General features: G+C 34.7%; 1 protein-coding gene across 4 annotated transcripts in view; it reads right to left on the reverse strand.

The window, feature by feature from the left end:
* Positions 1-457: 457 nt before the first annotated feature.
* Positions 458-22,982, reverse strand: part of TMPO (thymopoietin) — a 28,032-nt gene continuing 5,507 nt past the window's right edge. The window contains exons 2-9 of one of the 4 annotated variants that reach the window (XM_045826374.1): positions 20,503-20,629; positions 17,376-17,534; positions 12,049-12,146; positions 5,237-5,356; positions 5,042-5,137; positions 4,495-4,605; positions 3,402-3,490; positions 458-2,674 (exon numbers count right to left, since the gene is read on the reverse strand). In XM_045826374.1, the coding sequence (XP_045682330.1) occupies positions 2,392-2,674; positions 3,402-3,490; positions 4,495-4,605; positions 5,042-5,137; positions 5,237-5,356; positions 12,049-12,146; positions 17,376-17,534; positions 20,503-20,629 (1,083 nt within the window). In that variant the 3' untranslated portion in view covers positions 458-2,391. Of the gene's footprint in view, positions 2,675-3,401; positions 3,491-4,494; positions 4,606-5,041; positions 5,138-5,236; positions 5,357-12,048; positions 12,147-13,694; positions 16,428-17,375; positions 17,535-20,502; positions 20,630-22,982 lie in introns of those variants that run through there. The other 3 variants (XM_045826375.1, XM_045826376.1, XM_045826373.1) reach the window with 3 other exon arrangements.

The raw sequence follows: 22,982 nt of genomic DNA on the forward strand, positions 1-22,982 counted from the left end.
AAATCACCTTTGGGGGACTCATGAACGATGAAGAGATAAAGGCACTTTGATCCTTGTGAACACAGCTCCACAATAAATATACACAGCAACATCTTTGTTTAGTCTCAGAGCAAGACTAACAATCATGAGTGCCACAGAAAAGTACAAAGACAGGAAAACAGGGGTGGTGTGGTGGTGGTGGAGGGGAGATGACTGAAAAGTCGTTACTATATATATTGTAGAGTGGGAGAGGTACTTCTGTAAGCTTCCCTGTATCATCCTCCAAGCATAAGGGCTATATATTACTTATCTATGAATAAACAAGGACTTGAGTACTACAATGAATAGAAGCAAAACATAAAGGAGTTGACTGAAATGAGAACTAAAACTCAACAATTCATAAATATCATGTAACAAATGTTATTGGGATATCTTATTGTTTGTGCTACCTGAAAAGCATTTATTGCAATGACAAAACTAGAGGTTAATTACTTTTTATTGTTGAATTATATTGTCAAGTCTACATCTACAGTTTAATCAGGAAAAAATGCTTCGCATTTACATCAAGGACACATATTCTAGTGGAATAAAACAGACAGACAAAAGACCAGATACACATTAAAAAAAAAAAAAAAAAGACTACATATTTTATCTGGTCCTACTTTTGCTATTTTGGACCATACCTTTCCTATTAGAAAATTGATCTTACATACATATTAAGTCTGATTTATTGTCCCACATTTTTAAACATTAAATGCAGCTTCTCACAATTTCTATTTATAAACAAAAGATTGAGCACAAAATGGGAAACAGTTTAAAAACAAAGCAAGTGAAAGTAGACCTCCATTACCTTACAGCAGAAAAGTTGAGTAAAACGTGCCCTCTGTGTGGCTCATCTCAAAGAAACACTTTTACTCAGAGAGGCAAGCTTTTCTGATAGAGGAGTATGTTTCTCACTCCCTCTGCAGTACCGGGCCTATGGACATTTCTGATAAATTGCCAAGTGAAAAATGTCTACAAAATTTCTAAAAGCTAAGTATCAGAATGGGGTTAATTCAAATAAAAGTTTTGTGATCTAAATACATACTTTCTGCTTTTCCCCCTTTTCAAAGTATCTATTTCAGATGACTCTTAAAAATAACTTACATTTTTAGTGTGCTTTCTGGTCAAAGACTGTAAAATTAATAACTCAAACGAGTAAGTTTAAAATTTGTTTTACTTGATTCTGTTGAAATTTCAATTACTTAACCAAGTTATACATGAGGTAAGTTTTAGCAAAAGAAGAAAAAAAAGAGACAACCCACAAAAAAATAAAGTTAACCAACTTCCAAGAATACACAAAAATAATGCCCGCCTCATATTCAGAGTTTACAAATTCATGTATTAACTACTGTAGATCCAAGAAAAGTTTACTATGTAATTTAAAAGCAAATACCTTCTGCACTTTTAAATCAAATTATGTTGAGAACGGGGGCATAAAAACTTGGCAAAATTTGTTTTTTGTAACAGAAGACAATGGAATAAGGACTCCAAATGGAAGCTAAGACCAGTGTGTAAAGTTTCTAACTTCTAAACAGACACACACCTATTTATCTAAAAAATATTTTGGTAGCTAATTGAATTGACAATATTTTTTGCTGTAAATAAAAAGTACAGTTTTCAAATTACAGCCTTACAGCTAGCTAAACAGCTTTTAAAACATGTATAGCCAGCTAACAGTCCTCTAAAACATGTACATATGTTACACTCTAAGATCCCTGCTAAAATTCAGCTGTATTTAAATGGGCCTTACTGGAATAAGACATTCATGATACTAGAAATCTTTTAAAAAGTGAGTACAGTAGGGCTACAATAGCATTACAATTAATAAAAGTTACAGAAGAGATTATTGCTGTACTTTCCCCCATAAACATCATGAAATTTTTGCTCTTACAAAAAGTACAACCCCAAGTTACTTTTTCTCTTACAATTTCATGTTTCATGTATCTCTTAAGTTTTTATCCAGCAGAGAATAATTCTTAAATCTTTTCTGTAAGAATTCAAAGTATTTAAATGTGTAGGTTCACATTATGCATTTTGCCCTTCTTATTTCCCAAATACACAGAAACAATATACATTTTTCTCAAAAATGAAATAAGATGTCCACATTAAAAAAATAAAGCCTACAAAAAAGTTCCAGAGCTAAAAAAGATTATTCATATGGCACGGAGTGATCTCCTATTAGTCCAAAGTCCAAAACATTGAAATGAAGTCCATTTATATAGTATCTTGTTTGCTTTTCAATGAACACTACATTTATTGAGGTGAAATCACATTATTTTAGCTCTTGAGTCAACAAGTATACACAAATGGTTTTTTTTACACAGTTATTAAAAACAGGAGACCAAGGTGAGTGTGCCAAAGAGATATCATTCAGTTGGAATTTCCAGAGTCACCGACAGGTGGAGAGAACGGATTTACTTGGTTGGTTTCCATAGCTTGGTAGACCAAAAACATAAAAATGACCACAATAACAAAGAGCAAAATTTTTATCCACATGGGAATGGAGCGTCCCTTTTTTGTCTTTTCTGACTTGACATCTGCCAAGGGAACATACTTAGGAATATATTTAGATGAAAAAGATTCCTCCATCCTGAAATCACTGTGTTCTAATGGCCGGCCTGCAGCACCTTTGATTGGTCTGCGGCAACTTGCACTGTTGGGAATGAAAGGACAAAGAGAAAAATCAATTTTAAATAAAGCCATGAGTTAAAGAAATAATATAAAATGTCATTACCACTCCTAATTCCAAACACATTCTTTGAGGTAAGAGTGAGGTCGGTCAAGCTATTTAAAACATCTATATAGTTTCCATTTAAAAAGATAAATACTTATATTTTTAGAAAATATTCATAACAGTGATAAATATTCACTCAACTTACCTTAAAGGCTTTTCAGAGCCAATATTATTAGGAGATAAGAGGAAAGAAATAAGGGTAATTTGGTTGTGATTCCTTTAGTCAGAAAACAATGAAAAAGATACCTAAATATACAGAAACCTTCAGGGAAAACAATGACTTCCTTCTTATCAGGTTTCCATTTTGATTTAAAAATAGAAATGAAATAGCAGGTAAATGATTTATTTATAACCCTTCAGTGTAATTCAGTTGATTTTTAAACTGACTCAACTTTCCAGAATATGGACTGGTAGCTTAGAAGAATTAAACAGCTCCCAGAACAGTTTAATTCTAAGAACACAGGCATAATAACTTTGTGAAGAATTAAAAATTAAAATTTCCATTTATATATACCATTTAATCATGTTGTATACCCTAAATACATACAACTGTGTCCGTTATACCTCAAAAAAGGTTGGAAATAAGTGAATAAATAAAAATGCCCCAGTAGAATATACAAATACTTGTTTCAATGTATCAGAATACCTAATTCCTGTGGGTGTAGATGCTTCAAAGGGAAACATTTCCTTAAGAATATCCCTGTCTATTCTTCTTTCCTCTGTTTTTTCTCCCACCTAATAAAAAACAAACAACCGCAGTTAAAAATTTCGTGTAAATGTGCAACAATTAAAACATACTTTAAATAGATATTTCAGAGAAGAAAATGCATTTAAATCTATCCTAGCTTTTAACTGCCATTTCTAAATTCATTACCACCTAAGTATCCACACATTTCCAAGGCTCTCTTCAAAGTGAAGTTAACGTAACAATGGTAGAGAATAAAATCGCCTCACATTAAAAATAAAACTGAAGTCAAAACCCTGGACATTCAGTGCAGCTAACATGGCAGAATAAGTCTCCTTCCAACTCCTCCTGCTACCCCGGATTTCTCATGCTTATTGAGAGTATATTGTTTCTTACTCCATTAAAAATGTTGTAATAAATTGTCGAATACAGAAGATATCAAATTAATGTGGATCTTTAACAAATTTTAGTATATGTTTTTAAGTACAGAGTCTATATAATCTGAACTTAAAAAAACATAAAACACGTTATTTTTAAACCTGATTGTCTTGCTATGTTTAACTTTACGCCCCAATCAAAAAACCTTTAGTAAAAATTCATTGAAACTATAATGCATCATGCAGTTAGTACTTTAAAGCTTAATTATAGAAGAGAGTTAATCAAATGAAGCATCATACAAAGTCCCTTTAAAGTCCCATTATTTGAACTTTCAGTGAAAGACAGTATAGCCTCCCCTATTGCCCAGTTACACTTACAACTCACATCTATAACAAAGAGAACAAGTTATAAGCAGCACACCAATGACCACTCCCTTGTAAAGTGGAACTTAAGAGGCACAGTAGCAAGAGGATAGGTATTAGCATGGCATATTATGTTGGTTACTTTATATTGTCACTAATAAAGTATGTCTTTAAATTAATATGCATAAACACACACCCACACACCCATACCACCCAATAAAGCTCTGCTCCTCCCACCCACTCCAAAAAACAAATAGAAATATTTCCTCTTTAAAAGATCAATGATAACATCGATCTAAATTTTATTCATTTACTTCAGCTCTTGTCAATGGTTTCTTTGGTGTTCTTCTGGGTATGTCTGAGAATTCAGTGATTGGCAGAATGGGAGCTGCATGCTTGAAATTTCCAGTCACCCTATTGACAACCTGCCAAGATTCAAATTATTCAGACTCAGAATTATCCAAACATAACAAAGACATGTAAAAAAAGAGAAAAAAAGAAAAAAAAGAAATTTTATTTCTGCAATATATGAACTTTCCCTTAATAAAAATTTAGACAAAAGGACCCAGAAATGTACATATTCAGTGGTTCTCATGTGTGAAGCCTTATCATGCTTTACATACTTTAGTAAAAAAGTATCCTTATAGTATTTCAGATTCTTGCACAATGAATTAAATGTGTATATATAAATTGGCTATATTGAAAAAAACTAAAATTTAGAATTATATGGGGAAAATAAGATTAACATATAATGTTTAAAAATGTAAGTTTGAGATTTGCCAAAATTCACCACCTCCCCAATTCTAATTAAAGTGTAATTTACAAAGAATACCACTTGTATAGTTTATGAAACATATTTACTAAGGTTTCGTTGCTTGAAGCCATTATAGTTTCAGCTATGGGAGTACTCTCTGAAATTATTGCACCATCTATACGAAAATGTTCTGAAGTATCCACCTGTTAGTTTGAAAACAAAACAAAGACAATAAATATAAAATAATGACTAAAACCCTACCAATCGGAAAACCCAATTCTAAGCAATAAGCCTTGCATCACCCTTTTCCTCGGAGTTCTTCTCGACCCTCTCGTGGATTCCCTAGTTAATGCCTGCAGAGGTCCGCCTTTTGATGATCCACTTGTCCATTCAGTTTCAGTTATTCCAGCTTGAGAATAGCTCTAATCAAGCATTGACACATTAAAAAGTCATATTCTAACATCAAACACCTTAATAATGGCCATATTAGCACATTGAGAAGCCATGAAGTCTCCAAATGCCAGCAGGTACAAACAATGCTATGCCCTCAATACATTTCTATATATACTGATTGAACTAATATGTAGGTATCAGAAAACACTTAACGTATGGTAAAAATACACTCAAGAGCCCAACTATAGGAGCTCATAAATACAATAAAAATGAGGGGAGAAAAAGAACATCAATTTATCACTGACTACTTCTGTGACTGCTGTTTGCTATTTGGCTCTAGTATTGCAGTTGCATCTCTGTCGAAACAAATAAGCAAGCTCAGGCTGAGCATGACTGACTTTATTTGACTTATAAAAAAGTCATTTGTTATAAGTCAGCTTCCTTTTAAAACAAAATACAAATTTTACAACTGTTAAAATAGATTAATCATCATTCTTGTTGTGTGGTTAGGATTATTTAAATAGATTCTATCTAAATTATAATCCATACTTCCCAGGTATCAAACTCTTCTTAGAAGCAGACAATAAAATACAACAGCAACAAAAACCTGGTGTCACCTCTTTCATGAACATGCATACCTAGTGTCACTGTCAAAACTCACTCAGTGCTACCCACTCCTCACTACAGAAAGACAGAAAGGTAATAGTGATAGCCTATTGTTACCTTCCAGTCCACCATTTATTTCTCCCTTATTTGAAAAATAAATGAGCAGTCCTTATAAAATAGCTTGAAAACCATTAGACTAGTGCTTCTCAAACTATAATGTGTGTATCAATCAACTGAAGCTTTTATTAAAATGTAGATTCTGTGCTGGCTGGTGTAGTTTAAAGGATTGAGCATGGGCCTGTGAACCAAAGGGTTGTTGGTTTGATTCCCAGTCAGGGCACCTGCCTGGGTTACAGGCCAGGTCCCCAATAGGGGGCATGCGAGAGGCAACCACACACTGATGTTTCTCTCCCTCTCCTCCCTTTCCCCTCTCTTATATATATATATAAAAAAAAAGATGAGGCCTGAGATTCTGCATTCCAAGTAACAAGTTATTCAACTTTGGAGCCACTATTACCAGGGGATCCTTTAAAATTATTTTAACTAGAAAACAGCAATCCTAGTATTAGTATATCAGAGCGCACTTACGTTGACACTTTTGCTTTCAAGCTATTATTTTATCTAGATAGCAGATGTTTTTATATCCAAGTCAGTGTTTATTAATTTTAAAGACAGATATATTTTACTCGTATCGTGGGATAAGATTGGTCACCCAATATGTATGCCTATTTGGCTGGAAGTATCAGTACCAAACCCCAGAAGGTACAGACATAAGTCTCATAGAACTGATTTGTAGTTTCCCTGACTCACAATCTGAACCACTGAGTTCCTTTTCCTGCTGTCAGTTAGGAAATTTTTGCTGAATGAAAACTTAAAGTTGGTCAAAAGACAAATCTGTGAACAAATTACACACACACACACACAATAAATGCTTATTAACAGTTAAGTCTTGATTATTTGACTAGAAGGAAACAATAGGTTTAATCTCAATCCTGCAGCACAGCATCATTTGGGAGCTTTTAAAAAAATACCAAGCCCTGGCTGGTGTGGCTCAGTGGATTAAGTGTAGGCCTGAGGACTGGGTCCTGGGTTGGGGACAAGTGAGAAGCAATGGAGCAATGTTTTTCTCCCTCTCTCCCTCCTTCCCCTCTCTCTAAAAATAAATAAAATCGGTGGCTAGCGCTGGGGCTGGGATGGGAGTAAAAGACAGAAAACTGTATTTGTACAATTAAAATAAAAAAAAAATAAAAATAAATAAAATTTAAAAAAAAATTCCCAACCCAAGATAGACCAATCAAGTTAGAATCGAGAAAGGCCTGTGCATAGTCAATTTTTATAGCTCCTGAAGGGATTCTAATGTGCAGTCAGAGTTGAGAACTACTAGTTTAAGATAATATAATTGACTTATGATGCATCTCAAAGCCAAGCATTTTTGAAAAACCACTTTCAACACTGTTTTCTCTTTAATAATCAACTTCTCAATGCCAATAAAAATAATTAGAAGTATTTTTAAAAGACTGTAGCTTAAAATAGTGTACCTGGCATTATCAATATAATATACTCAATACTGCTATATACTTGCTATATGTTCAGTATCTTAAAAATCTTTAAAGAATTTAAAACTACATTGTTTGAAAGCTCTAATAAAGTTTCCATTTATGCAACTGATACAGTATAGACACCAGATATTTTTACCTATGTCCATGAGGGAAGGCTTGTTGGGGAGAAAATGACTTTTTCCTTTAAAATTAGTTATCTACCAAATTCCAGGACTTTCCATATTGTTTTATTTTTAATCAAGTAAGCTGAAATAATCCCTTCATTAAAAATTTTGTCACATACCTATTAAAACTACTGTGGTTAATTAAAAAAAAAAAAAGCCAAGTTCCATTTAATGATTCTTTTCTTCTGTAGAAGGAACCACAAGAAACTTATTGGTCACCTGTGGGAATAGGTGGGAACAGGGGTGGGACAGACACTTTCCCCAATAAGACATTTATGCTTTCCTTTGTTCAGGTTTGTTGAATTCTTTAGGTGAAGACTATCAATCAATTTTATTCTTGACCATCATTATCTAATTCAGAATTGATCATCTTCACAGAAAAATGGCTGAAAACCCTTCACACAAGCAGAAAAGATATTCTGAAAATTAAAAAGAATTTTTCTCTACCAGAACCCAGTATAAACTAGTAACTTTAGGAAAATTAAAAAAAAAAGAAAAAAAAAGAAAATAGAATTAAAAAGTAATAAAATTATAATTTAGTGTTATAACTACTTAGAAAATGGACTAAAAAATTACTGATTGAAAAGAAACTCACTGCTATATAAATTAGTTATTAATGTGCTTGCTATAAGCTCTGTGGCCAAAATAAGAATTGTGCTGTCATCTATTTATCAGCAAGATATTCTATAAAAGCCCAGAATGAATTTACCAAGGAGACAACATAGAGAAGAAATAAAAACCTTCTCACAGTGCCATGCAATAAGCTATCAGGTAAAAAGTTATTTAGAAGACATTAGGCAATTGAATCATACAATAAAGAGGAAGCTGGGCAATTAAAGACTATAAATCTCTGAGTAAAAAGCTATACAAAATTTACAGAAAATTAGATTATAAAAAGAAATAATCATGGCAGGAAAATGGAGACAACTGTATTTGAACAATAAATAAAAAGCAAAAAAAAAAAAGAAAAGAAATAATCATGTTAATTAAAAGCTATCTTTCTCTAAAGAATGATTTAAGTAAATCATGATCAGTAAGGTTATTGTATTAACTGTTTAAAAAAGCAGTAGCATATAAAGCAGCAGCATATCTCTCCATAAGAAATATATACTCATACATGGTAGGAATACAAAATGCTTTAACTACTATGTAGGGCAATTTGTCAATATCTTGTAGATCACTCAGCAATTTCACTTTCAGATTTCCAGAAGATAAATTGGCTAAAATATCAAATGATACATGTGAAAGGCTATTCATTGGTTCTTCTTTACATTTTTTAAAGTAGCATATAACTGAAAACAATTCAAATAGTCACTGAAAGAGTGGCTAAATAAATTACAGTGCATCCATTAAATGCAATACCAGATAGGCCTGCATTCATTCATTTGATGAATTCTTAATTTATTTTCTTTCTAATAAATAAGTACTTCTAGCGCTATCCACTGCAAACACCTAGAAGCGATGACAAACCAGTAGGAATGAACACACACCAGCACCCAGATTGAAGGTAGCCTCCAAGTAATATTTTATATTAAAAGGATTAGGGTTTGCACCAGCTGGATGCTCAGTTGGTTGGAGTGTCATCCTCTATACCAAAAGGTCATGGGTTTGATCCCTAGTCAGGGCATCGAACAACTGATTGACGCTTCTCTCTCACATCAATGTTTCTCTCCCCCCACTTCCTTTCTCTAAAATCAATAAACATATTGAGTGAGGATTAAAAACAAAAGGATTAGGGTTCTTTAGAAAAATGGCTGACAGGAGCCAGGAAATACACGAGCATGGGTCATCTTAATGTGTCTAAAACCAAGAAACTATTGTAGACAAAAAAGGGCTAACTCAGTAATTGCCATGGGCTAAAGATGGCATAATTTGAATATGCAGAAAAGAACTGCAACTTGTCATAAAATATATAAAAAACATATGATTAAAAAACTTACTGATCACCTTTCAAAGTGACTAGGGCACTTTGCCTTGAAAACAGGAAATAAAAAGTAGCGAACATTTTTCTGGCTCTCTTGTATGTTTTAAGGTAACTAAGCAGTTCACGAGGTAAAAACGTTCTTGATTAAAAAATTCTACTTGTAGCCCTGGCTGGTGTGGCTTAGTGGATTGGCAAACCGAAAAGTTGCCAGTTCAATTTGCAGTCAGGCAATGTGCCTGGGTTGCAGGCCAGGTTCCCATTTGGGAGTGTGTGAGAGACAACTGATCAATGTTTCTCTCCCACATCGATGTTTCCTTCCCTTTCCCCCTCCCTCAAAAAATAAACAATTAAAATCTTTAAATAAAAAATATTTCACTCATAGATATAAAGGAATGAGAGAATGAGAAAAATCACCTTACAACCTCAAATGAATGGATCTGACTATAATCAAAAATGGCTGCCATAACCATTAAATGAAATGACGATATGGAACTTTATAATGGATGGATTAGGCTTTCAACATTTGAACCCACTACAAAGGCTACAACACCATTTCTGGTCAAAGAAACTGAACTTGAGTCTAATTAACCCTATAATCTGTACTGTCCAATATGGTAGTTACTAGCCTCATGTAGCAATTAAAATTAAAGTTAAAATCTTAGTTTCTCAGCCACCCTAGTCACATTCCAAATATTCAATACACAAATGTGGCTTGAGGCTACCATAACAGACAGCAGATACAAACATTTCCATCACCACAGAAAGTTCTATCACACTGCCCTACTGTAAGTCTTAATTCCCACACCACAGGAAATACAGGGCATAGAAGAGCAAATTAAATGACACTTGGAGCAATCTGCCAAATTCAGAATGTGGGAAATTCTGTAGGAAACCAACTTGGTTTCTTTACCAAATAAATGGAGAGAGGGGCAATACTTATATAGTGGAAATAGCCACAGATTTAAGAAACAAAACAACAAAAACAAACAAACAAAAACCCAAAATAGTATATGGAGTGTGTTTGGATCTTGATTTGAACAATTTAATTATGAGACATTTCTGAAACTTGAAGAATTATGAAGAATAACTTTATTAGATGTGAGATAGCATTGAATGTATATAGACCAAAATTTTACTGTGCCAGAGATTTGCTTTTGTATACTCCAGCAAAACTCAAAACCAAAGACTTAGAAAGGCTAAATGGTGCAGGTGAAGATGGAATAAAACTGGTAAAATGTTGACAGCTGTTGAGGTTCTGTGACTGGAGGGTCATGAAATTCTTCCCTCCACTTTTCTATGTCTTAAATTTTGTATATAAAGGCCACTGTCTAATTCTGCCTGTTGCAGACTATTTATACTGTCCTTCAGTCTAACTTTCCCAACTAAAACAATTACCCGTTAAACCATCTTTAATCCCACTTCTCCTCCCTCCTTTTAACTTATCTGACCAGTCCCACGTTCTTGATAGCACTATACCATCTTGCCTTAATACTCTGAGCCACAACTCTCCATGCTTGCCTATTTTCAGTGTCCTTCTCCAGATTTTCCTAGTTTCTACATCGGCATTAAATGCATCTTGCCTCACCCACAGTAAAAAAAGTTTTCATCTAGAACAAGGAAAGAAAATAGTGTGGTCTTATGACCAAACTTCAGAGTTGAGGGAAAAGTCACACAAGACAGGCAAAAATAAAAGCAAAACCAGAAATCTAGAGACAAACACGCAAATATAAAACCATTCCCCTGCCTTTCAAAGAAATTATTTCAGAATTGCTTAGGCATTTCCACCTGTTAAAATACTTCTCTTGGACAAACTCGATATACTTTCACTTTTAGGTGGAATCTAAAAAACAAAATAAACAAACAAAACAGACTCATAGATGCAGAGAACACACTGATGGTTGCCAGATGAGAGGCTTCAGGGGCTGGGTGAAAGAGGTGCAGGGATTAAGAAATACAAATTGGCAGTTACAAAATGGTCATGGGGATGTGAAGTACAGCATAGGGTATTAGAGTCAGTAATACTGTAATAACTATGTATGGTGCCAGGTGGGTAGTCTTGTTGACAGCATCACTTTGTAAATTATATAATGTCTAACCACTATGCTGTACACCTGAAACAGAACACTGAATGTCAACTGTTATTGAAAAACACAAATTAAAGATCAAAACTAAAAAACAAATTATCTTAAAAAGCAGTATGACTGACTTTGAACCATGCTTATTGGCACACAGATTCAAACACAAATGAGACATTCAACCCTCACTTTTGCAGTAAGCACAGGCCACACTACTGACAAAACACACAACATTTAGGTTTCTAATGCCATTTAATGAACGATGGAATGAACACTGTTTAGTGCATTGGAATCTGAGTGTCAACTATTATCGAAAGGCTTAGGACACAGGAAATGAGTGCTGCCTGGAGATTACTTATATCTGAATATAGCAATCATAAAACTAAAAGGTACCTGATTGTGCTCAACTCTTCTTTGCTTGAGTGTTACTGTAGTCTTTGCTCTTCCCTTTAGTGGTTCCCTCTTCTCAAGCTTGAGCTCTATTTTAGAGTCTGGAAATAACATTAGAGAAACCATTACTCTCTGAAACGTACAATAAACCACAACCATGTTAACACCAGTTTGGAATCCTGATTTTAGCCATACTACTACTTAAAGCAAGCTGTCCATTGGTATTCTCTTAACAGACCAAAACTGTTTAACTGCAATTTCTAACTTAAAACAATTTTTTTTGCAATTTTTATTTTATTACATTTCTGTTTATCTCCCCCATTCCTTAATCTGATCAGGGCTTCTTATCAGAAGCTAACAGCCTCAAACAAAGTGAATTCAAACTGCTCCCAAGGAGGCTTTTCACTAAAAAACAATTTAGACGTGGGAAAAAAATATTAAAATACAGTTGTTACCATTCTTTTGTCCGTACAGTGCAAAGGTTTTTTATTAAATTGGAATTTGGAATATGAAAAGAAAAATGCTATAGGGAATTTTAAGATGTATGGTACCAAGCTTCTGATAGTAATAAGTGCAATGACGTTCATATGAAAGTGCAGTTTAAGTCTCTCCTCCATTCTTTCTGATGTGATTATAAAAAAACCTAGGTACAGTTAAGGAGGAATCTTGTTGACAGAAAAGTACAAGCAATCACAGGTTACTTCTCTTCCTCCCCATAATACAGATAACATTTCTTTGAAGAAAAGCTAGGGTATATGTATTACTTAGCATACCACCATAATAATTATTAACATAATTTGGATATATATTTTTATAGGCTTCAATATTCCATTCCCCTAGTCTTGGTTATATCACCATTTGAAGAGCTAGATTTATTAAAAGGCTGATAAAAATTTTAGCTAACTTCCACATTCTGTGGTCCTTTATCACCACATTGCAAAATGTCAGTTGTTACTTCTAAAACTTGTTACCAAAAACTTCATTTTCTCCAGAGACAGAAATGGAGTCAATTGTTAAAGCTTAAATTGCATGAACTCAATGCAGTTGTACTGAAAAGTAGTCAAGAAAGCCAGCCACGTGTCTTGCTAGTTCCCTAGCACTACTCAGTCCAGCATCTCCTTGCATGTTTCCCAAAAATAAACAGTGAATTTTTATCTTTGCATGATAGTTCAATTAGTCTGATCTTTATTTAGGATTAAGGTACTCTATTTAGGATTACTTTATTTAGGATTAAGCAACTCTATCCCCCCCTTCCCAAGGCTCCTATTAATAGATCTATCAATATATCTGTATTTGGTACTATCCTTAGTATTATAAAATCTTAAGCTTTGTTAACTCATTCTAAGAATTAAAAAGCATCCAAAGAACCCAATAGTAGTTGAACAGAAAAATGATGTAAACAAATAAGGTATCTGGTTACAGTTTAATTCCTCTTACAAATTTTAGATTCCAATAACCAATAAAAAACATGGTCCTCAAATACAATGAAACAATATTTAGAATATTTTCAACTACACCATTGTAATGTCAAGTGAATTTCAATGATGAAATGATAAAGGAATGTTCACCCACAAACATCTAACTTATTTTAACTCCAAGAATAAAACACACATAAAACATGTTGCTAGAGACCACACAAAACTGTTCAAAATTAACAACTTTATTGAATTTGCAGAAGCATTCTACAGTAATACATTTTTAAAGTCACATAGCACTGAGTAGGTACATGTATACATGTACATTACCGAAGACAAATAACAAATAAAATTACTCCCAGAAAGCTGCAAAGATGGACATGCACAGTCTAAGAATATAGCTGGGGTAACTAAGGGCCCATTCTTTACTTATACTTAATACTACTATTTCCATAAAAATACAAAGAAATTCAATTATCAAATGCCTCTACAGTTAGACTCTCTCATCTTACAATCATAGAAATGGAAACACAAGAGAATTTATTGTTTTATATAGATACAAAAACACTAGGATCTAGTATTATTTCTTATAACTTTAAAAAAACCTCCAACTAACTTAAATCTTAAATTTGCTTTTAGACTTTAGATTAAACCTATGAACTACAAGATACCTTGAAAGTGTTACATGAAAAGCCCCATCTTTCCAGTGCCTAGTTCATCTAATAAGTAGTGATGGCGAAAATGCACTATCCTAGAGAATTATGGTCTAGGGCAGTATTTCTCAAAGTGTGGTCCACGAACTATTTGCCACCAATCCACAAAGAGGTACTTAACAAAATGTAAGTCAGCACTGTTTTCTCTATCAACAAATTTTTACCAAAACAAAACAAACAGAAACCCCCTGTCATTAATCTAAAAGGTGTCTCTAAGTTCAAATTCTAGTGAATGCTTATCTTGTCTGTGGATCAGTAACAATTCACAGACTGGAACACTAAGTTGCAATGATCTAGAATATTATGAATGACACTGTAGACATAAGTAAAAAACAAACAAAAGTGAGAAAATAAAAGAAAAAATGTAGACAAGTTATAGAAAGTAAAAAGATATTAAGACCAGTGAAGACTTTATATTCTAGTTAAAAAAATTTCTTAGTTTTGAAGAACTGTAAAATCTTAGGTAAAATAGGAAAGAGTGGACTACTTGAGATAAAAATGTGATCTACAAAGCTTTAAAGTTTATGAGGCTTTCTATCTGTACTTTTTTTAAAATGCAGTTTTATGTGGCAACTACTTTTAAACTATAATTCAATGGGCAGAAGCTTGACGCTTTGAAATTAGCCCCATCTAGAAACTAAAAAGACCTTAAAATTTTTTCACTTTAAAAGTAGTACTTAAAATTTCCCAGAGAATCTGCTAAGTTCCCTGTTTCAAAGATAAAATGGATACCTCTATTTTAAATGTTGTTAGTGTTTATTTCCACGCTTTTTAACTACTTTGCATACTTCTCCTCCAAATAATGTTCCACCTTTAAAGGCAGTAACAGCCAGTTTATTCTTAGAAGCTGGAGTAATTTTGCAATCCTTTAGCCAGAGATAACGGCGACCTAAAGTGGAAGACCCCATGGTGTGGGCAGCCATCTTTACTTCATCAAATGCAGCTTCACAAAGAAATGAGGCTGCATCATATGTTTTGCTCAGAATCCCAAGTGCCTGGTGTGTATGACTAGGATCAGAGCTAAGAATTTGTGCAGCCTGACTAATGTCAGTCTGCATAGCCCGAACTACAAAGGCAGTATGGGTTGCAATCTGCAATGCTGATGCTGCAGCTTCATATGCTCTACGAAGTGCTAAGTCCACCTGTTTATCAGCTGAAGCTACCTGAGTACCTGCTGGTGCTGTGGCTTCAGAAATAAGCCCCAGGATTTCATCATCTACTTTTGGAACTGATAATAGCTGGGTTGCCTCTTTGGAAGAAACTGGATACTTGCATGCCAATGAAGGCGGCTGCCTGTCAATTAGCTGCCACTCCTCTTCAATTACTTTTAAAATAGACTCATGGAAAGGAAAAGACAGCTCTGGGGCATCTACTTTATCATGCTGTGATTGCTTAGACATTTCTATGCCTAAGGTAGCAAGTGAGTGAGAGACAACGGTTTTGGCAGAAGACGACATCAGTTCAGATCCATGTATATTTTGAAATGCCACATGGGAACCTGAATCCTTTTCCTCTGACTTTTTACTGAGTCTAGGCAATTTTCGTGGAGGAGACAGGGATTCAATTTCTTGAATATTAGATTGATCAATTCTCTTCCATATGTTTTCTACATCCAGTGAGGGTGTAGAGTTAGAAGTCCCAGGCAAACTACCCACCCCACTCTGGACCAACAGAGAATTGACATAATCTCTGATTGCCTGAGCAAGTGGTGGAGAAATTACTTGTGATCTCTCAGACTCTTCTAGTATTTTCCTTGAACTGGAGAGAATCGACTGACTTGAACCATGGGACCTCTCAGTACATAATGGTTGAATTCCACTTTTCTCTCCACAGTTAATATTTTTTACTATGTCTTTATAGCAAGTAGTGGTGGTTTCTTTAATCAGTGAAGGAGAAGCTGCAGCAGAGACCAACATGGCAGCGAGTTCATGCTGAGAAGATGTCGAAGAACTTTTCTCTAAACATCTATCATGGCTAGAAATGGAGGACATATACAAATTCCCTCCAGAGGCTAACTTCTGCAACTGCTCCCTGCCAGGCAAGGTTGTGGCAATAAGAGGTTCCCTAGGTGGGTCTCCCTTAGAAGTATGTACTTTCTTAGCTGCCTGTAGTTCAGTCCTGCCCAAAGGAGGACCGGGGGAGATTTCAGGAAAAGAAATACCCTGAAAAAATCCACCAGAGGGAGTAGTTGGAAGTTCAGAAAAAGGAACAAAATCCCTAGTGGACTTCACTTTCTTGTGTTCTTTCTTCTTTCCTGTAGAGGCAAAAGAGGCAGGAAGTTTAAGCATTACTTGTGTTTAAGCTGATTTTATTCTTTGCCTCTTTGCTAACATAGTGCTGTTGAAGGAAAAGACTATATTTCATATTCTGAACAACCAATTTGATAGACTATGCCCTGGCAGGCAATGCTTATGGAAATATAAGCAAGTTAAATCAAATTAAATAATCATGAAATCAATAAACATGTCATATAAACAAACTAAACATTTCTAAATATCAACCTGCTCTTACAATAAATTTTAAAAAGTCACTTTCTGTATTTTCAAAAAATATTTAAATATAGTCAAATTTTCTTACAATAGTCTACTATGTCAAAATATTTCCTTTAAAGTTGCCTTAAAATAAGATTATCTAGCAAAAATGGTAAATTTAAGTGCCTATCAATAGAGAACATAGAAATGCCCATGCCCATGTAAATACTACCATTGGATATGAACTACAAGAAATAAAACAAGTGCAATAAATCAATGACATCTTGATTACATAACAAAGTAAAGATGTGACAGGACTTAATATATCATTTATATGGATCTTTCAAAGCACAAAATAATATCATGTATTAAATAGATGCATATAAAAAGTATTTTTAAAAATGAGCTTTTATGGAAATGATACTTGGAAAGGAGTAAATGGAAGAACTATGTCTTTATTTGTAATATTTTATTTTCTTAGAAAAATGAATTTGAAGCAAAAAAGACACAGGCACTTTGGCAATTTTAGGTGAGAGAATATTAGACATTTGCACTTTTCTGTTTGAGTTCTCAACAAAAGCTAGTTAAATCAAAGTACTTGGAAAATTAAGGATATGAGCAAAAATTACATGTCTTGGTAATATTTAATTTTATCTTCTTCATGGTTACTGTATATTATGAGTCTGGGAAAAAAGTCACATCTATTTGATTAACATCATATAAATTTTTACCTTCCTCGTTGTCACTGTATCTGTCAGAGTCATTACTTCCATTCTGTCTTGTATTTTCTGCTGAAGAAGAAATTGTTGGCAAAGGAGTAGAAGATCTTGATTCTGTTCCTTGTTCCCTCAGTTTCAACAGCTTTTTCTCATACAGCTTTCTGGTTGTTCCTGTTTTAAGGCAGAACTCACTTTAGTACTTGGTCTTAATTAAGATCCAGCTCAGACATTATCTTTAGCAATTTTAAAATGTTACTTTCACTCGGGGGGAGGAAGCCAGGGCAATCATTACAACAATGTTCTTTTATGGCATGAAATAGGTAGTAGGTTGATATAGGTCTTATTAGATAACATACTGAAGAGCCATGTATAACTGAGTATTTTTGTCTGAAAAGTTCTGGACTTTATGTATTTTCTCCAGTACTAGTCTTTGTTAAAACAACTATTTTTATTAACAGACTATACCCCCCTCAATTACTGTGATTAAAACCCCATAAAACTTGAGCCTTGGCTCATGTGGCTCAGTGGAATGAGTGCCAGCCTGCAAACCAAAGGATCCCCAGCTTGATTCCCAGTCACAGCACATGCTTGGGTTGGGGGACAGGTACCAGGTAGGGGATGCATGAGAGCAAGCACACAATGATATTTCTGTCCCTCCCTCCCCCTACTTTCTAAAAATAAATAAAATCCTAAAAAAACCCCCACAAACCCAAAACAAAACAAAAAAACCCAACAACAAAAACAGAACCAAAAACCTCACACCTCTAAGAGATTAATACACCAATAAATAAGCTATCCAGTTATGGGAAAAGTACTATAAATCATTTTTACAATGTAAATATATTTAACATGATGTTGGTCAGAAGAAACAAAACTTCAATCATGCAAGATAGTAAGTTCTGGAAATCAAATATATAAATATCGTGCACATTTTAAAGTGTTAAGTTACATTTAAATATATATACTTTGCAGCTAAATGACCTTTTATTAAAAAAAATGTATAAAAACCGGAAATTGCCGTGGCTGGTGTGGCTCAGTGGACTGAGCACTGGCCTGTGAACCAAAGGGTCACAGGTTCAATTCACAATCAGGGCACATTCCTGAGTTTCGGGCCAAGACCCCAGTAGGGGGCATGAGAGAGGCAACCACACATTGATGTTTCTCTCCCTTTCTTTCTGCCTCCCATCCCCTCTGTCTAAAACGCAATAAATAAAATCTTTTTAAAAACCAGAAATTTCTTAACGCATTTCAACATCAACGACAGTTTAAAAACCAAAAAGCAGCTTTTGTTTTATACTAGCTGCATGTCTTCTGATTTCTGTAAGATGAAAAAATTAATAAACATATTTAAAAAAATCAACACTACTCAAAATTTTATTTAAGTAGTCTTAAGATGAACAGGTAGGGATGGTGGTATGGGGAGATGTCAGTCAAAGGGTACAAAATATCAGTTATGTGAGATGAGTGAGTTCTGGAAATCTATGTATAACATGAATCATAGTTAATGATACTGCACTACACAAGGTCTGTCCTAGAAAAGTCCAGCCATTGTTAATATAACAAGAACATTTGTGCAACATGGATGTAACCTGGCAGCCAAGGAGAGTGGACTGGAACGTGCATGTGCGAATAATGACAATTTCACTGTGTTAGTCAGTGGGGGTGGTAGAGGCTGTTAAGTGAGCCTGTGTATTGCGTGGCCATCAAATTCAAAATGGCTGAGTAGAGCAAAGAATCTGCATAAATTTTGTGTTAAGCCTGAACATTCCTCCAAGGAAACCACTTCCATGACACAGAAGGCTATAGCTATGGGCAACCGGAGATTGGCAGTTTCATCACAACAACAGGCCCGTTCATGCATCCCATCTTATGCAGAGTTTTTTTGGTGAAACATCAAATTACCCAGGCGACTGAGGCCCCCTATAGCCCAGATTTGGTATCCTGCAACTTCTGGCTTACCCCAAAACTAAAATCACCTTTGAAAGGGAAGAGGTTTCAGGTCATCAATAAGATTCAGGAAAATACGACAGGGCAGCTGATGGCAATTGGGAGAACTGTGTGAGGTCCTAAGGTACCTACTTTTGAATGGGGCTGAGGCATCATTGTCTTGTGTACAATGTTTCTTATATCTTCATCAATAAATGTTTCTATTTTTCACATTATGTGGCTGGATACTTTGTGGACAGGCCTCGAATCCATGAAATTTGGTAAGAAGGTTGACCTTAAGCGCTCTCACCACACACACAAAAGAAAACTATGTGACGTGATGGAGATCACATTTTTCAACATCTCCCTTTTGGAATTTTAAATATTTAAATTTATAAAGGGTTATCAAATGTGTGTTGGTAATTATATTAATAGGCAAATACTATCTATTTAGAGGCAGTTATTAAATAACGCAAAAGACAATATTCCAAAATTTGTCTGCAACTATGCTTGGGAGAAAACAAACCCACAACTCTCCAGTGTTCAAACTTTTAAATAACTCAGAAGATCAAAACAGTAGACCTTCTTCATCCTGACCTTTGTTGCGAAGACCCTACAAAACTAAGACATAAATGACCTTGCAAAATCACCAAAAGTAAGCAAAGGATGAAATTCCAGCACATTTAGTCCCAAGTTTCTCTTTTCAGCTTATTCTTCAGGGTGTCATTCTTGAATTCCAACAAAAATAAGACTTTTAATAAAAAAAAAAAGGTACTTAGGAGCTTTGTTTTGTGATCTAAGCATCATTTATCATTCTCCCATATACACATAATGATAACTGAAAATGTTCGGAATTAAGGCTTGAGTTATATTAACAAGTCTGTCACTAAATTACTGATTTGAATAAATTTGGCCAGCCATGTTACCTCAGATTTTCTTCAACTAACATATAGGATCCACGTGTCTCATCATGTAGTGTAGTATGAGCACCATATGAAGCAATATTGACAACAGAGGGAATCTTGAAAATTATCTAGCTCAATTCTTTCATTTTATTTCCCTCATTTATAGTTAAAGAAACTAAGGTCCTGGTCATATAAATATTAATGACAGGCTGACCCTTAAGACCCAAACAACTGCTAGATAAACAAGAGGGAAAAGCAATTTGGAGGACTGCTTCATAGAAAAGACACTCGAAATTTTATCACCTTACCCACAATAGGGCCAGGATTCACCCCATATTTCACAAGCTGATCCTGAAGATCTTCATTAGTGAGCTCTGTTACATCTAAATCATCTTTATCTTCCAGTCTGTGTTTATCAGTTTTCTTTGTAGCTTTCTGTAAACAAAGTCATTTCCACATGAATTAATGTTCATTTACTATATAAAGAACACTGTATACAATAAACACAAAAATTCACCTTCAAGATGACTTAGAGTGATATTAAGCCTTGGCAATTTGATTAAATTAAAAGTAACTCACTGTTTGGGGATATTTGCTAAGTTTGATTATAATTATACCTTAACAGCCAAGCAAGTAACTCAAATTTTAAAGACATTATTGTTGCCCTGGCTGCCATTGCTCAGTGGATTGAGTGCAGGCCTGCAAACCAAAGGGTTGCAGGTTTGATTCCCAGTCTAGGGCACATGCCTGGGTTGCAGGCCAGGTCCCCAGTAGTGGGCATGTGAGAGACAACCACACATTGATGTTTCTCTGCTTCTTTCTCCTTCCCTTCCACTCTCTCTAAAAATAAATAAATAAAATCTAAAAAAAAAAAAGACATTATTGTTAAAATATTCAGTTTTGCCTCACCTGTCTAAAGAGGTGGTGATGGATAAAAATTTCAAATGAGCAAATAGACTGTTTTAAATATTTTCATCCAGATAACTATAAATACTATTCATTACTGGCCTCTTTTAATAATATTTAAAAGTTTAAATTAACCTAGGAGTTAAAGATTTTATGACAAAGATGTATAATTCCTTTAAACAAGCACATCAGAATTTACAAAGCCCAAATGAATTATTTTCGTAATATAGTGGACTCTGGTAGCCAGTTTTTGACCCATGAAGAAAGTCAGACATATCACTTCTGACACTCCTATTGGGTTGGCCAAAAAGTCTGTTTAGTTTTTTCTGCACAATGGCTCTAGCAGTGCTTAGTAGTCTTTAACTTCATTTGGAACAATTTTGTTAGATTTTACTGTGATAGCTGTCCTATCAGTGTACATTTCTTTTAAAGATTTCATTTATCTATCTTTAGAGAGAGGGGAAGGGATAAAGGGAGAGAAACATCAATGTGTGAGAGATACATTGATTGGTTGTCTCTTGCATGTCCCTAACTGGGGACCTGGCCTGCAACCCAGATATGTGCCCTGGCTGGGAATCGAATTGGCAACCTTTTGGTTCACTGGTTGGCACTCAATAGTGGAAGATAACCGACATACTCAAAATATAATCAATCAAGTTATTGGTGAAAATGAAAAAATGTGTCTTTTATGGGGGAAAAATGTAACAAACTTTTTTGCCAAACCAACATATGACCATTTCATTAGAACATGGTAGTCCACCCCTACCCGAGGGTGGTATGTTTCAAGACCCCCAGTGGATGACTGAAACTGCAGATAGCACTGAACCCTACCTATATCGATCCTACCTATATAGACCATGTTTTCCCCAAACATACATACCCATGATAAAGTTTTATTTATAAATTAGGCACAGTAAGAGATTAACAATAACTAAGAATGGGGCGATTCATATCCTGGATGGGACAGTGCAAGATTTTGTCACATGACTCAAAACAGCACACAATATAAAACTTATGTATGAATTGTTTACTTCTGAAAATTTTTTTTAAGATTTTATTTATTTATTTTTAGAGAGGGAAGGGAGGGAGGGAGGGAGAGAGAGAGAGAGAGAGAAACATCAATGTGTGGTTGCTGGGGGTTATGGTCTGCAACCCAGGCATGTACCCTGGCTGGGAATCGAACCTGCGACACTTTGGTTCGCAGCCCGCACTCAATCCACTGAGTTACTGAGGTATGCCAGCCAGGGTGGAATTTTTCACTGAATGTTGTCAGACCAGTTGACAAAGGGTAACTGAAACTGCGGATATGGTGGGGGGCACTACTGTAGCTGAAAGAACATGGAACAAGCTTTCAGAGAAATCACAAAGGAAGTTTTTAAAATAATTTAAGCAATGGCAGTATCTACTGATAAAACTACATTAACTTCCAAGGTAAACACGAAAAGGGAGCAAAAGTGTGAGTACCTTTCAGGGTTGTGGCAGATAACACTACAAATGCCTCAGTAATCCTAGGAAGCATTACAGCACTGAAAAAAATGGCTGTTTCAATCATGACCACAAATACCACAGTCAATTTAGGCCCAAATATTTAGGCAGAACAGTTAATACAATGTATATTTTATGCAATTATATTTATATTTTATTCCAATGATGCTGGGGGGAAAGGGGAAGGTCACATTATTTGGCCATGGATTAGAATTTTTGGTTTTCAACCAAATAAAAATTTAAGTAGTTCATAAGATTGAGACATATATACAGGAGTGGGCAAAAATAGGTTTACAACTATATTAATACAAATTAATAATAAACATGCCCTGGCTGGTGTGGCTCAGTGGATTGAGCATGGGCCTGCAAACCAAATGATTACCGGTTCATTGCCCAA

The sequence above is a fragment of the Phyllostomus hastatus genome, unplaced genomic scaffold (genome assembly GCF_019186645.2).
Source record: "Phyllostomus hastatus isolate PE091 unplaced genomic scaffold, TTU_PhHast_1.1 phas_scaffold_755, whole genome shotgun sequence".
Taxonomy (NCBI): domain Eukaryota; kingdom Metazoa; phylum Chordata; class Mammalia; order Chiroptera; family Phyllostomidae; genus Phyllostomus; species Phyllostomus hastatus.